The sequence below is a fragment of the Pholcus phalangioides genome, unplaced genomic scaffold (assembly GCF_987345545.1).
Source record: "Pholcus phalangioides strain wild (caught in Gottingen) unplaced genomic scaffold, Ppha-v1.0 ptg000011l_1, whole genome shotgun sequence".
NCBI classification, from domain to species: Eukaryota; Metazoa; Arthropoda; class Arachnida; order Araneae; family Pholcidae; genus Pholcus; species Pholcus phalangioides.
In genome coordinates this window covers 57,643,432-57,660,349 of record NW_028301604.1, presented here as the reverse complement: position 1 = coordinate 57,660,349, position 16,918 = coordinate 57,643,432, and the positions used below count along the sequence as shown (strand labels likewise).

General features: G+C 35.1%; 1 protein-coding gene across 2 annotated transcripts in view; it reads left to right on the top strand.

Annotated features, from left to right (window-relative positions):
* Positions 1-961: 961 nt before the first annotated feature.
* LOC149080622 (uncharacterized) overlaps positions 962-16,918 on the top strand; it is a 57,034-nt gene continuing 41,077 nt past the window's right edge. For both annotated transcript variants that reach the window (XM_089239773.1, XM_089239772.1), the window contains exons 1-3: positions 962-1,309; positions 10,158-10,273; positions 13,458-13,577. In XM_089239773.1, coding sequence (XP_089095899.1) covers positions 1,252-1,309; positions 10,158-10,273; positions 13,458-13,577 — 294 coding nt within the window. In that variant the 5' untranslated portion in view covers positions 962-1,251. The remainder of the gene's footprint in view (positions 1,310-10,157; positions 10,274-13,457; positions 13,578-16,918) is intronic.

Genomic DNA, 16,918 nt, shown 5'->3' with positions numbered 1-16,918 from the left:
GGGGAACAAAAAACACATGTTTGCTTTCCTTGGGGCCTTGCAACAAAACGAGTGACTTTCAGTGCAATGTGGCTTTTTGGATCACGTGATATTTTCCTCTTTCTTGAGGGACATACAAGGTAACCAATATGGCGACTTCCTGTGCGACTCTTGAAAGAAAGAAATCTAAATTAAAGAAACATAGAAATGAATCTTCTTTTTTTCTTTTTAATGAAAGCTAGATATTTCGACAATACGAAGACATTAATTCTCATTTTCGCGCTTGAGAAGATATAAATAAAAAGTTGAAATCAATGTTATTGCATGGATATCCACCTCAAACGTGGGTCTGGCTCATTATTTTATATTTAATTTTCTGGGCTTTGTATCTGGGCGGTATTCACCGACATAATTTAAACTATAGTCACTATTTTTTGATAAGAGATCGACACGGATTGGTTAAGTTCAGGTTTTTAACCAATCTATGTTGATCTCTTTTCCAAAAATTGTGACTACACTGTAAACCATGTCGGTGAATACCACCCTAAACGAACTCAATATTTCGAAAATCAAAAATTCAATTCAATTTTTAAAATTATTGATGTGGCGGAAAACTTCACTAAATTTCCGCATTTCTACTCTAAAATCGGCAATTTTAACATTGAACTTTTCTTGTATTGTTGCCAAATACCAGTATCCATGGAAACGATACACAATTTCCATTGATAAACGTGATGACAAACTATCAATTGAGCAATAAGTTTTGTTTCTTTGGAAGAAAAGAGACAAAATCATTGAGAAGAAATATTTCTCCTCTAAGGACAAAATGAATATTTTTTTATCAATAGAAACAGAAATATTCATGAAAAAAACGGGACAGTGCAACATCACAAACAGGACGTGTGGTCAAAGAGCTCAACTAATTTCTTGTTTTATATCTCGATCCCGATAGTAGCATAAAATTGAAATAACCGGCGCGCGATTGATATACATTGTTTACAAAAGAACTAGCTTTCTTTCCAACTTTTCCGTTACCCATACCCAAAGTTGCATAATAGAGTTAAAAGCATTAACTTTCAAGCGGTTTTGCCCATACCGCTGAATAATATACTCGAGTTTCTCTAACTATACTGCGTTGTAGAGTACCCGAATTAAAGAGAAAAATAAATTAAGAACGAAATAAACATAGAGGTCAGGCAATTTACAAATTCTTGCATTTTAGACTCAGAGATACAAAACGTATTTCGAGTTGCTTAATCCTTCCAATCCAGTATGTACAGCACCATTGAACGTGGTACACCTCATTCGGTAGACTACAGAGTATATTTGAGTAAGTATAAATGAATAAATTAATTGGAAAAAATTATAGAGTAGTTGGTGTAGCTTATACTTGATCGTACATATTCACACAGTATTGGATATTAATTAGCTTTGTCTCAACTATTTGTGCGGAAAAGAGTTATCAGGCTGAACTGGGAAAAAAATTCCTCTTCAATGATATTTTTCAAAGCTTTTTTGGAATTGCCCACAGTCCCTTGATATACCAATATCCTTTACTACGATAAATCCCTCTGCAGTGGTATATTTTTCAAGATATTTTGGAAATTCTACAACATTTTTTATAGTGAGATAGATGGCTTTTTCTCAGCCCGAGATATCAAGGAAACAGTTATTTTCCGGATATTTCGCTGAGGTGAACTCGGAAAGAAAAGTCATCACGTCTCCTCAGGACTCGAATACAGGCCCTCTTGCATACTGGGCAAGCATGCTACCATCTACACCACTGGAGACATGACCCTGCCTTCCTTATTTCAAGCACTGTGATGTAAGGTGCTGAAGTTGAGGCATTATTCCTTATTTCACGCCACAGTGCGTGAAATAAAGAAGTCAGGGTGGGTTCGAGTTCCAGCGGAGACGTGATAACTTTTCTTTCCGAGTTCACCTTAGCATAATAACCGGAGAAATAACTGTTTCCTTAATATTTTTTATATATTGCTGAAAATCAACTTTAATTATTTTTTTTAATTATTCACCAGTTTTTTGTTCTTCCTAGGAAATAAAAAAAACATTGGCTAAGATTCCGTGAGTGGTGTTGCACCAAATTTGGCAATTTCTAATTATGCCATGATTTTGCCCCTTGGTGACGTGGAATTTTTTTGCTTGCGAAACATCGTGAAAGTCAAGATTTCTGACAACAAAAAATTCAGCAATTCTACAAATTCTGGAACAAACAAAAACTATTGGTCACAGGATTTCACCGATCCATTACATTTAGATGATATGTGTTTTTATTCCAAACCCAATGCTGACCAAATTTCTTAGTGTGATTGCTGTTTCAACAATCAACAAATCCCTAAATTTGGCGCAACCTTGCTTATGGAATCTTATCAAAAACATTAATATTTTGTAACACGTGATCACAGAAAGTGTTAAGGATGTGGATGATATTGCTTCTTTTTTGAGGTAGTACTCAAAAGTGTTATGCGGTGAACTACTTTACAAGGTGAAACAACTAGCTGAATTATATTCATCAACTATACAATTTGAATATTTTGAATAAACACTCATAAATGCATTTTAACCCTTAACTGGCATGTTGAGGTCATCTTGATCAACACATTTTTCATCTTTTCACCCCTTAAGAAATAAATGCATTTGGACCATCTTATTTTCAGTACCTTTCAAGCTAGTTGTTTACATATGTTTTATTTGTTTCCCCTTCTGTTTAATAACTTCTGAAAGCAAGAAAAATAGCAAAAAAGAACATTGAAATAAGTATTTTTTTTAACCTGGGGGAAATAGCTCACAAATAAGCTACAGTCTGCACTCAATTTTAAAAAACTAATTTATGTACTAGTCCTTTGTGGTTCTGAATAATATGTAATTTCTTTGAATGTCTTTCCCATTTACAAACGTTTAACTTAACAAACTAATTGTCAAGTTCATGGATACAAGTATAGAGTGCATGTTAAGATGCCGCATTGAACTGGGTAAAACTTTGATTTGCCTATCTTACTTTGATGACATCAGTAAGGCTACAACTATGCCATAACTCGGAGGAAGCATTGGTGATTCCGTTCTATTTTTATAAGTAATTTAAACTAATGTTAAATCACTAAACTAATGGTAACTAAACTTAATTTTTCTTAAATTAATTACCTAAGTACCGTATACCTCATAAGCCATAGAATATATGATATTGCAAAAAATTTACGAGCTCTCAAACTTGGGGGGGTTGAAAAATCCCAGGCCCGAAGTCGCCATGTGTCTAGAAAATTGGTATTGGTGTCTAAAATATTCTGTATGTAATTGATAAGTCTAAGAATGACAAAAATGCCTGATTTAATGGTAGTGCATCTCTCTACATCAAAAGGGGTCATTCAGCCTCACATAAGTCAAATAAAATTATTCAGGATCATTGTTCTTGAGAAAAAAACTTATTCTTGGAGCATCAGAAATCTAACTACCGCCTAAATTTTTTCTTATTTGTCAAGGCCTGCTCAAACTAGTTCTGTCTTCATTCGACCTCAATAATTAAGACTTGTAATTGGATGTTTGGGGCTGATCAGTGGTCCTTGTAAAAAGGATAGGTAATCCATACAGATGAACTTGAAACTCAATTCTAATAAAATGGGAACTATTCAATTATCTACCATAAATAGGCCTACTCTTTTGCAAAACAAAGCACCATGAAGAAAATGACTGTTTTTATTGGAATAAAATATGTGCAGAGCTCATACACAGATAACGAAATGATTAAAAATTCAAAGCTCCACGGTTTTGCTAGCCATCAGCAGCATCAGCTAGCCGCTACCATTGCTAGCCATTGATGAGTTCCAGCAATTGCACATTGAATGTTCACATCGGTAATTGGTGAACCCTCTCGTGGTGATGCATGCTTGTAAGGAATGATAAAAATGATAAAGATTCCTAATCTCATCTTGCGATACATTCTGCCAGGCATCCATCAATTATTGCTCCAGATCTGTGACATTTTGGGATGCCTGAATCTGGCAACCTACCATGTCTCATACATGTTTGATTGGTGAAAGGTCTGGTGACCTTGCTGGCCAAGGAAGAGTATCAACATCAGGGAGACAGTCCAGAGATATGCAAGTCGTATTTAGCCTGGCATTATCTTGTTGGAAAATCTTCCCAGGATGATGTGCCATGAAGGGTAATGTGACCGGCCGCAGGATGTCATCAACATATTGTTGAACTGTTGAAGTTATACGCAGGATGACTAGAGGCAATCTGCTGTCATAAGAGATAGCACCCCACACCATCCCACCAGGGGTAATGGCTGTATGCCTCTCTAAAACAAAGGCTGATTGGGATCGCTGGCCCCGGCACCTCCACACACGGGTCTGATGGTCATGTGCTTCAAGACTGAAGCAGGATTCATTGCTGAACGCTATGATGCCAGTTTGCTGGTAGCCATGATGATTGGCTGCGATACCACTCTAGATGAGCTGATGTTGTGGGGTTAAAGTGTAACCCCCACTTCAGCCAAGCGGCATGAGATAGTGGTAGGTACCATGGGTGGTATGGAATAGAGCATGTTGGATAGCACACGATAATGCCGTTGGGGCAATTCAGGCCTGTCGCACATTCATTCGGTCTTGCCTCTGCAACATGACGACCTGGCATCTCTTACAAATCTCAATTCTTCAATTCCTTAATCTTTATTTAGACCCAGGGTTTGTTTGGCTACCGAAAACCATCCAAGGTACCTGCTGGCGATCCAGTTTGGGCCCGTTAGTTTGCTTAGTCTGACAGTCACGGGATGGTGTCTCCTGGCTGTCGGGCGAGAACAAGGCCAGAGGTCAGGCTGCAGACGTCCTATATAAATTCTGATTTATATGGGCCATCTTGTTACCTTCTCTTTCCCTGTGGGGTTCCCGTGGCTTATTGGTGGGAACCGCGTCGAGTCATTGTCAAACTTGGAATTATTGAATTATTGTGTGAGAAATGAATTAGGCTATTTGTTGTTGCCAGATTCTGATATATTTTGTGCAATATTACTTCTCTCTCTTGAAGATATGTAAATTGATACAGAGTGCAGTGCCGTGCCCTAGACCTTGGGATTGGTTCCTGTTGTGATGCATGGCGGGAACGCTCTCATATAAAATACTTGATGCATAGTGAGATGCATCACTGGTTCCAGCTCCTTCAAAACAGTTACCGTCATAAAGGAGTTTTGTCCTGCTGAGGCAAGCTCCAGTTGATCTCTCATAGTCATGTGCTAAATTATGGAAAAAGTGTACTTTTGCACCGCTAGCATCTCATCACCCGTTCTCATGTGATAATATAATGCCGTCTTGGTCCCACCAACTATGTAGATTGATTGGTAGCCAGATCGGCTGTCTCTAGCCTTCTCGCGAGGTCCGCTTCGTACTGTCTTCTACTCAGTGTCTGGCCAATAGCTTCAACAGATACTTCAAGCTACAAACCCATGTGAACCTGGCTCCAGGGTTTCTCCAACCGCTTGGCGTGAGAAAGACCACCTATTGACTGAGAAACTTTGGACTGTCTTATGGACGATGAGAGAGAAAACTTGTTTTTCCGGTCTTCAGGACAAGTGGTGAGAGCATTCTAAATTATTGTTATATTATAATGATGTGTTGAGAGAGAAACATTAACTGTGATACCTGAGTGTGTAAATGTTAAACTAAAATTTAATTATTTAATAGAATAAATATTTATTTTTTTTAATGAATAACATGTTCTTTTCATTGTTGTCATCTATTCAATTATCAACACTGGATTTAACTTAATAATGAACTGGAAAATGCAAGTTAAACGTTGCACCTCGCATTCATGCACCTTGGTCTTCCAGAGCCTTCATTCCGCTGATGAGTTCCTTGCAGCAACCATTGCTGCCAGCACCTTTGCACAGCCATGTCCGTACAGTGCAGGTGGCGGCCTATTACTTGGTATGACCATCCAGCTTCACGCATCCTGACTATGCGACCACGTTTGAAGTCATCCAATTGGCTACAAGGTCTTCGACAACATTGTAACAGCATTATTGGTTGTTTCTCCAGGGAACTGCATGAGAAAAGATGCATGCGATATTGCCTGTTTTATACAATGCTAGTTGCTCAATATAAATGTGCACTATGACCAAAGTTAACATTGATTGGCCTTGAAAATTTTTTTTAACCATTTGCATACTTGGTATTAAGGAATTTGCAGGCAAAATTCAAGATCGGATTATTTTTTTAGGCGTGCTTCGTTTTTTCTTTTTTTGCAAAAGAGTTAGTAATATTCACATTTGACGTTCAAATAAAAAAATACACCCTCTAACTGTAAGTTATATTTGTCTGTCCAATTGGTTCAAACATTTTTACAGGTCTTTGTGTTCAGAGACATTGACCAAACTCTCTGGACTAACATAATCTTGTTCCTAAAATTTGCAGTGACGTATCTACAATATGCCAGAGGCAAAAAGCACTGTGTTTATTTTCGTCAATATTGGAATAACGCTATTAATTTACAGTTTAACGCTATTAATTTTACAGTTTGCATATAGATAGGCCCTATAGGACACTATTATGTCCCATTTCAATAAATAACAGATATTCACTTTATAAAACAAGCAAGCTCCATAGAGAGACATACTAAAAAAAAAAATCTTTGAAAGGCTCTCTTCTAAAATTTCCCTTTTGTGACGTGGTACCCTTTACTCCCGAATGCAGATATATTCTGCACACTCGCCTACACATTTCTCTAATTTGAGCAAAAAAAATGTCTCATCTATAAGTTAGCTGTGTATAATCCATCAATGAAAAGTTGTATAATGTGAGCAACCCAGTTCATGAGAATAATGTTTGAAATGAAAGCATGATCAACCTTTCAGTTTGAATGAAAGGTTTCACATCAGTTTCATCATTCCTTGATGCCCCAGAGGGAAGAGCTTAGGTAATTTTGCCCATCTCTCTGATGCCATGTAGTAGATCATGAGTTGTGGATCATAAAAATGTGAAGTTCTATCCTTCAATTGAGGTTTCCCAAGGGTTTCTAGAAAAGTATTGAGTAAAAGAAATTCATGGTAAATGATACCATTCTATAGAATTTTGGAACCTGTTATTGGAACATTATGAGATAAAATGATAAATGATAGCAAGTACATGTGAGAGATATTGACGTATATATGGTCACCTGAAAATGATATCAGTCATAAAAGCAGTGTTCCTTTAACTTTTATTTTTCATGCATGGACCTGTTTTTTCTATGTGCAGCATGGCAAATATATGGCAAGCACCAGTGGTTTATTTCAGTTGGAGATGTTAGGTGAGAATATTCTTTGGAGAATAAGAATATTCTGTTGGGTGTAAATATTGGAGAATAATCGAGAATATCTATTTTTCTGTTAAATAATGAAAACAGTTTTACAATTTAGACATTACAGTTTTACATTTAAAACAAAATTATTTTTAGCATAATCACCCCACAGTGACAGCTTTTAGTTCGAGAATATTCTCAGTATATTCTCTTGGTCATGATGAGAGGTTTTGACACTAGAGTGGCTAATATATATATAGAGCATTAATTTTGACTGTTTTTGATTTTGAAAACGCTGTAGTCTTGACAGTATTTAACGTATGTACCCTCAATTTTCGGTGACTTTTCATTATTTCTGAACTTGTCTCTGAATGAATGAACGGCAGAACTTTGCCACTGGACTTATCCCATTGGCAGAGATCTCTTTCAGCCCAGCTTCGTGGCAGAGTCTGGAACACTTTATAACTTTTCATTATTTCATTCATTCATTCATTGAAGGTTTTGTTCGGGGGATATCAACGTTTATACCCAGAACTGCCAAGAGCAGTCATTTTGACTGTTATGTAATATGTTTTCTCTTTTGGAGCCCCATTGATGTATACTTTTTCTTTTAGGTTTATTCCCTATCATTTCCTGATGGTACACACAACACAGCATATATTCAGTACTAATGAAAAAAATAAGTAAAATATTATTTGTTGCATCGTGTTATACTGGACAATCTGAAAAATCTATTTGCTGGTACATACAACTGAAGCTCGTGTATTCACAATCTAAACACCATTTATAATTTATCTATAGTCTCTGTTATCAAAGATGAGGAAACTTTTTTTCTAATCATTCACCTGGCAAGCTGTTTTTGTTTTAGTTTGACATTTCATAGGCTAACTCTTTATGCCACCATTTGCTTTGGAAGCTTCCTAGGAAACAGGTTTATTCACAGTGTGTAGAAATAGCTCTTAGATGACGGATGTATTAGAACAATAATCATACTTTATTTGTACTAAATGATATCTCCGACAATAAATCTGAGATTTCGATGAATTAAGTTTCACAATGAAGATTGTGATTTTCTACTATATCTACCCAAAGAAGAAAGTAGTGATTCCATTAGTGACTGGTCTGAAACAGATAATACTGATGAAAAAGAAAAACAAAAATGTATAGTTTTTAATTTGTAGTATGAAATTTTAATAGCGCCTTAGTTTTTCCTTGATAGTGCAAATTTATGGTGACATAATAATACATGTCATCCATAGCATGCGCAAACAACTAAATAGTGTAAAACAAAAGCTGTAATATAAATATAAAAAGGTACATATATCATCAAAATGAGGCAATGTATGATGTGATGCAGGGCCAGGGCTGCAACTAGATGCTTGATCACCTGGGGCAAGCGTGCATTTTGATGCCCCCTTGTAATGTTGAAGGAGAGGTTTCAGAATGAAATTTGCATCCCCTCTGGTCTAGCGCCCGGGGCATGAGACCTGCCTGCTCTCCCCTGGTTGAGGCCCTGTGCAGGGCCATCTTAAGAACATCATGGGCTCCCAGGCCAAGTCATTTTTCAGAGGCCCTACCTCAAAAATTTTTGAAAAATTCAACTACTTCTGAGGCCCTCTTCTCTTGAGGTCCCCGGTCCGTGCATCAAGATATGCACTCTTATGATGTAAATGTAATATTTATCAATCTTTTTTTTCATGGTAAATCTTGTCAACAGTTGTCCTCTATATTTTTGTATGTAAAGTTTGAGAGTCATTTTTTAGACACCCTGTATGCTCAAGAAAAGGGAAATTTCAAAATTCAAAGACTAATGCTCTACAATTCTTAGAAAAATGATTTTTGTTATTATACCAGTAGTTTTTTTTTGATGGAGGCTCTTAACAAGTGGGTCAAAGACATTCCTTCTGTTTTTGAACTGTTTAAATGCAAGTGAAATATGTTGGCTCTGCTCATTGCTTTTTCCCCAAAAGCTTGCAACATTTCAAAAGTGTCTACACATGCCTTTTTCAGTTTAAAGTAAAACTTTATTGTGTACTTCTGTTCTATCAACTTCATTTTTGTGATAGTCAAATGATAGCCACTCTTCTTTCTGCACCTGACATACCACAGCTATGTGCTACAAAAATGTCATTTTTAAAAGTCAAATTCTCTGAAAAACACATCCAAACAATTTCAACACATAAGATGGGAGCGAAAAAGTTGCTCTAACTAGCCTACTTTTTGATCAGATTATTTATAATATATATTTCCTAAAGCTTTTGGTAAATAATTTAAAAATAAAATAAAATCTCTTGAAAAAAAACCTGTATTTCTTGACAAGAATACATCTTAAATCATCTGACGATATTAGGAGCATCCACAAAAAGTTATGTGATGAAATTCTTTAAATCCTCATATCTCAGGAAGTATTCAACACAAGTCAAAAGCAATGGTATCACAGATGCACGTTGCAAAGACGAATCCAATGATATTGCTCTGGTTTTAATGTCTTCTCATCTGGACATCAGACATGTTGCCCCAATTTTTAACAAACTGGTTTCTATTATATCGTGAGCTTTTCACAATGAAAATAGATGATATTGGTATCATTTGTTAGTTATTTTGAAGACAAAGCCGAGATGATAATGGGATAATATCATTATTTCAGTACTTACCACACGATTCAATGCGCAAAAAACTTATTCAGGTCAAACCTACCAGATTTTTTTTATAAATGTTTTGTGAATAAAATTTCTATTGGTTCAATACTGTAATAAGAGATCTTTAGTGAGTTATTGTATGTGTAAGCAGAATAAAGTTTTAATACAATATCGATAATTCATAATATAATACAGTACTACTATAGTAATAACAATAAATTTGATTTAAATAAAACATATTCTTTGTTCTAGCTGATGGAAATGGTCCTATTTCAGCATTCCATGACATACCATGCTTTGCTGATAAAGAAAATCGAATATATAATATGATAGTTGAAATTCCTAGGTGGACAAATGCCATGATGGAGGTAAAATTTGTTTCATAAAGATCAACAAAATTTATACTATTTCAAGTCTGGTCTTGGAGCAGCTCAAATGTGATAATAAATATCTAACTTAACCTAATACAAATATTAAATATTTAAATTCAGGAATCTGTCCAGCAAAAATTTCGGCTCTGAAAAACGAACCTTTCACAAAATTCAGAATCCAAAAAATAGACCTTTCACAAAATAAAAATTAATGAAACCATAAATTTGGCATTTTATTTTTTGTGATAGATTAACTAGGTTTTTTAACTTCTTATAAAATTTCTTGTTTTTCACAAAATTTTTTAATTCTTTTCACAAAAATAAGGAAGATTTTCACAAAAACAGGATCCTACAAAAAGTCTGGACAGATTCCTGAAATCGAACCAGGGTTAGACAATTTGAAATGTTAGCTAAATTTCTCTGGAGTTAAGTATATTGCTTGGGAGAAAAATCATTCAAAATAAGGTTTCTTTAGACCTTTCCAAGACTTGATTACATCTACTTCATGTTGGTAACATACAAGTTGAAAAAAAAAATTTGATGCTAAAAAGAGTTTTAATTTCATTGATAATTGCATATCACCATTTTCAAATTGTTCAGTCAAAGAAGCATCAAGACGGTCTATTTTTTGCCTAACATGACTTCTGTTGTCCAACCTAATAGTCAAGTTTTAATTCAAAATCTGAAATATTTTATCTTTGATTTGTTTATGTGAAGTGTTAGAAAGCCTAAATTCCAATATTTAAATGAAAGAAACATCTTGATACTTTTTAGAGATGTAAAATTCTCGAGAATAATCTTTTGGAGAATATTCTCTGCTAGGACTACTACTATAAATAACTTCAGAATATTCTTATAGTTCTTGATGAGAATATTCTCCTTCCATTTATAATATAGTTACATATAATATCCTTGAGAATATTCTCTGGAAGGACTACTTTCATAAATTACTGGGGAATAGGCCTATTCTTATAGAAAATAATTATTCTGAAGTTATTAATAGTCGTTCCAGAGAATATTCTCCTCGATGAGAATATTCTTCAGTTAACGAAATTTTTCCAGAGAGTATTATCAAGAATATATGTAATATAACATGTATTATATAATAAATAATTTCGATAAATAACTTGAGAATAATGATAATTATTTTTGATAAGAATATTCTCTAGTAATTTATAATAGTAGTCGTTTGAGAGAATATTCTTGAGAATATTCTGTCCCTGCCTTTCTTCCTGTCAAGAAAATGGGTGTATTGAAGTTTGTAGACCACAATATTAAAGTTTGAAAGCAAGAAAATTAAACCATCATGGCGGAATTGCACAACTTTTAAAGAAATGTGAGTGATACAGAATTTAAGTGTATGTGCATTGAAAAAACAACAGCTCTGTATCTTAGAATGAAGGTGATTGTATAAGAATAGCTTCCTTTGTCAATCAACTTTAATTTCTTTTGTTGTGAACTTATTTCTAAAAATTTATCTAATTTTAAAATAATTTTTTAGGTTTTAACTAATGGTTTCTAAAATCTTTATAACCAAACTTTTAAAACCTCTCATTATGACCTGGAGAATATATATTCTGAGAATATTCTCAAACTAAAGTTGTCATTGGGGGGGGTGATTATACCAAAAATTGTTTTGTTGTAAATGTTTCAGGCAATGAAAACTGATTTATATTTCACAATATAAACAAAATTAGTAAAAAAATTTAAATTATTTAAAAGAAAATATATATGAATATTCTCGATTATTCTCCAATTTTTACATCCAGGAGAATATTCCCAGAATATTCTCGTTCTCCGAGAATATTCTCCATGCACCTGACAGCATCTTCGATGCACTGTGAAATTAACTTTTCACTAATGATGTGATTTTTTCCTCGTCTTGCAAAACTATAACTAATGTAGTAGGAGGCCTCTGTAGCTTTGACCAGGGCCGTCTTAATCACTTGGGACCCCTGGGCCAAATGATTTTTCTGAGGCCCTACCTGGAAAATTCTTAATTCAACTACTTGTTTTTTTTTTAGGCCCCTTTTTTCTTGAGGTGCCTGGGTGACCCCATGCGTTAAGACAACACTTACTTTGACAGAAGCACTTTTGGCAGATTCAAAATGTGTTTTCACGTTTACAGAACTCTGGTGCACAGCACTTGATTTTGGTGTTTCAGTCAACTTCCGCTTCTGCACAGATCCAGTTTTTAGCCACTGATTCATAGCGTAAATCTCGTGAGTATTAGGTGCTTGGTAGAAAAGTTGATGTAGAAAATTGTGGAAATAATACCCACAACAGAAGTTAAACACAACACAAATTAATTCATTCTTCGTTTTTATGCACAGCCCGGCATGCATCAACAATCAAATCTAAAACGCCAAAGAAAAGTGAGCTGAGAGGAAAGAGTTGAAAGAGAGGATCATAGGTTGGGCACGGGCAGAAGGAAGGCCGATTCTTTCAGCAGATGCAACCCTTCTTTCATGGATTTTATTGATAGGGATGTCAACATTACAACTGACAATATTAGTAAAAACCTCTACCTACTTTTTAAAATTCTTTTTAATCTTTTTTTATTCTTTTCTTTTTTTAGGTGGGTGGCCACCATTACCATTTTTTTTTCACTTACCCTCGGCTGGGAACCACTGTTCTAGGAAGAGCTAGTGAAAGGTGGCAAAAGAGAAAAGTCTAGGGTGCTTGAGTAGGTGCTTTCCAAAATCCTCCATGGCCATTTCAATATCAATACTTATATTTTATTTAAACCTACATGCTCTACTAAGGGATTTCCATTCCAAAAATTGAAACCTATTTTTTTTATCTCCTTACTGTTTTGAGTTTAATTTTTCTTCACAAACAATAAAAAAGTGGAGTAACCTCTCACTCAATACACTCACTATTGTAAAAGTCTGACGGTAATTGATTTTTTATTAATATACCACAATACTTAATTATACTACTTATAATAAGTATAGGACCTTCGCTAAACAATACTGAAATCAGTTTTTCAAATACAAAGCCTACAACAGACAAAATGTCTGAGGTGTCTGAAAAAAGATGCCCATAAAAATATGGATGTCAAATACATACCAGAACTATATCAAAATTCAATTTTTATAGCATTTTTAAATGAATAGCACCACTTTTCAGCATTTATTTGCCTTGTAATTTGTCATAATCATTCTTTTTTTTTTTCAAGATAGCAACCAAAGAACCACTGAATCCCATTAAACAAGACACCAAAAAAGGGATTTTGCGGTATGTGAAAAATGTGTTTCCTCATCATGGTTATATCTGGAACTATGGAGCTATCCCACAGGTAATCAGACATGCCGCTGTACTCTAATTTACTTGGGTCCCAGGACTCAGGTTATTGGCAAAATCTGGGTTCTTTTTGAGTGAAAGTGGGACCCTCTCGAAAAAAATATACCTCATCATTCACTGGTGAATCAAGTAAATAGTAGCTGGTAAAAAAATCCTATTAACACTGAAAATTTAACACATAAATCTAAAACATAATTAAGTTCCACATTTATATATTTACTAATAAATTAATCTGTAAATTCTCTTTTGATTGATTTAAAATTTTGAAAAAAACTATAGGTCTTTCAATAATATCTTCTGATTAAATTTTAAGCTAATGATTCTGACACTTATCTTCTGATTTCCTATTCATATAAATCCTTGCAAAGCCATTTCCTGATGGAATAATTTTTTTCCCACCCTGATGGTCCACAACTTGATGATCTACCAGCATTTAACTGCTACATGTTTTCACACCTGGATATCAGAAGCTATGTCAGATTTGTATTGTGAAACTTGAGATGGTGTTACCAGTGTTGTGTGTGTTCAGCATTTGGCATGTTTTGTGTTCAGTAGGTGGTGCAATCTATCCATCAAATTGCTAATGTGTGGGTTCGAAATTTAATGTATGCGTATTTGTGTTTTAGGTCTGTGTGATTGTTGTGGCAACAATTTTTTTTTCTCAGAGATAGCCAACTTAAAGTTTCAAAACCTTAGAAAATCATATTGAGCGGATTATACTGCAGTGCAATTGCAAGTTTCGAACCTGTATTTTTGCAAAAGGTGAAATCTGAGAAGGGCATGAGGGCACGTGCCCCCAAGAAAATCAAAAGCTTAATATATTTAATGTCTTTGAAGAAAAATTAAAATATTGGGGAAAGAAACATTATTATTGCAATGTATGTTTTTGAATGCCAATGAACACAACAGTTTCGAAACCAAACTATTTATTACAATGATTACAAACTAATACATGCATTAATCAAGACACTAATCAAAGAAAACCTTTCATGAACTGGTAATTTCAAACTATACTTATCAGTTTCCGTAAGCCAATTAGGATCACATCTTCCTTGATGAAATCCCAGTCGTTGTCCCGAAGACCATCTCAAGTCAAAATGGCACAGACAACTGAATGAACTCAGCCTGAAAATGGACATCAGAGGAGTTATACACGAAAGATTGATGACTGACTCAGGACATGAACGAGGAAACAGTACCGGGTTTAGAAATCTGTGAAATCACGATAAAGATAATCAGAGATAAAAGATCGGCTGAAGGCGTCAAGATGGCATTTGACTATGGCCCTCAGTAGAGTCACATATAGAATTTGGCGATCAGTCTAAGATGTTGATGAGGAAGTGGCATCCAATCATGGCTAAGAAAGTCCTACATGGAGTTCGGCGATCATCCAAACAGGACTGGAATCATCAGGACTTGAGAAGGCAGTGAGGCATAGAACGACCATCAACGGATTTTACTTGTGAACTCTAGGTGGCCTTGAAGCGTAGCGATGGATAAGAAGCTGCATAGCAGGAGTGTCGGACCAGCCGAGTTGTTTAGTCAACCTGCGACTTTACTGCTAGTTGAAACTGAAGTACCATTTTGAAGCACGGTCGTGATTATATACAGCTCCCAAATCACTGAACATGCAAATGAGGCATAACACAATGCACATGCACCCCCATCGGCATCGGTGTTCCAAGGGGCAACCTCAGAAAACAGTTTCCTTTCTGACTAGAATAGCTCGTGAGATGTTGCCACCGAAAACATCCATAAGTAGAAAAGTTAGATTGTTTAGTCAACAGAAATTATTACAAATATAGACAGCATAATACATACATAGCATAAGATAGACATAAACTCTAAATTAACACAATATATGCATTATTATACAAGGTCGAAAGGTTAAGCAAACATCAACAAAGCCATGTTACATTATACTATCTGTTAATGTCAGTATTCTGGCCGAACATCTTCATCCAATGGTGCAATATTTGTTCCCTGATTCTCGACCTGTGTTCTAAGATGATGATTAGCCCGTTCACACTGCTGAAATTGTCGGAGACTGACTTGATGAACATCATGATGAACTGCAACAACTCGTGTGGCTCGATCGGTTCCCTTATCTTAATATAATTGAACCTTTGTGGGGTATTTTGCAGGCCAAAATGTCAATGTGCAGTAGGTTTCCACCTCCAAAGACATGTTCTGAATTAGTGACCTTTTTGCAGGAGTGGCGGCTACGTATCCCTGTGACTGTTGTGCATGACTTGTATTTGTCCATTCCACGTCGGATACAAGCTGTAATTAATGAAGAATATCACACACATGAACTAGCACATTCTTTTTCCCAAATTAACACTCAAAAATTAATAGGTTTACACATGCTAGGCTTTTTAAGATGTTATTTCCCATCTTTGTAAATTTCTCATAACTCTATGAATTGCAATATTATGAAATACAGTAAGACTCAATCAGGGCAGCAAGTCACTGACATGCTATTGTACTTCAAATACACAAAATTTCATGGAAAAAAATGTGTAAAAACTTAATTCACATATCCCTTGGTATAGTTTTACTCATTAAGGACCAAGTTTTCCAACAACCTGGATCCCAGGGAACCAAACATGTTAGAATAAATTGACCTCGCTTCTGTATACTGTAGAAGCAGTATGGCAGTCTGTTATTGAGTGTGTATAACCAAGCTGTATACCATTAATTAGTTGAGCAAAAAATATTTTGCATATTATAAACACCATTTTTGAGTTCAGAGTTACTTTATTTTGATTGCCATAATTGTTTATATATAACCATAATAATTACTGCTTATAAAAATGTGATATCTGATGTAGAGCCAAGTCTATTACTGTTATTGACTGTGTTATAAACTTTGGTTCATAAATTATTCCAAGGCTTCACACCTTTAGTTGAACATTTTGTAACATTACAGCATGTCAATGTGTTTGTCCTTGGGCATATTTTATTCACGTTCATCAATGAAATTCTATCGAATGATGTTTATATGTGAAATGGGAGTGCATGTATTTATAGCATTGACTTGAATGTGAATGTACATAACATGGTAAGGTGTAATATATGCTGCATGATTGCCAAATCACAAAGTATTTTTTAACAAAGGCCTGTTTACACAAGGCAAGTGCTTTAGTTGGTAACTTAATTTTAACTTACCGATTCTTCTTGAAACTGCCCACACGATAAGTGGTAAGTAGGCGCTCATTGGATAATTTTTACGGAGGTGAGCGCAGTTAGCGCATGCGCGCTTCAGTCTACTCAAATCCATGGAGAGAGACAGACGCAACGCGCGGGAGTATAATAGTAATAATTTTTTATTTA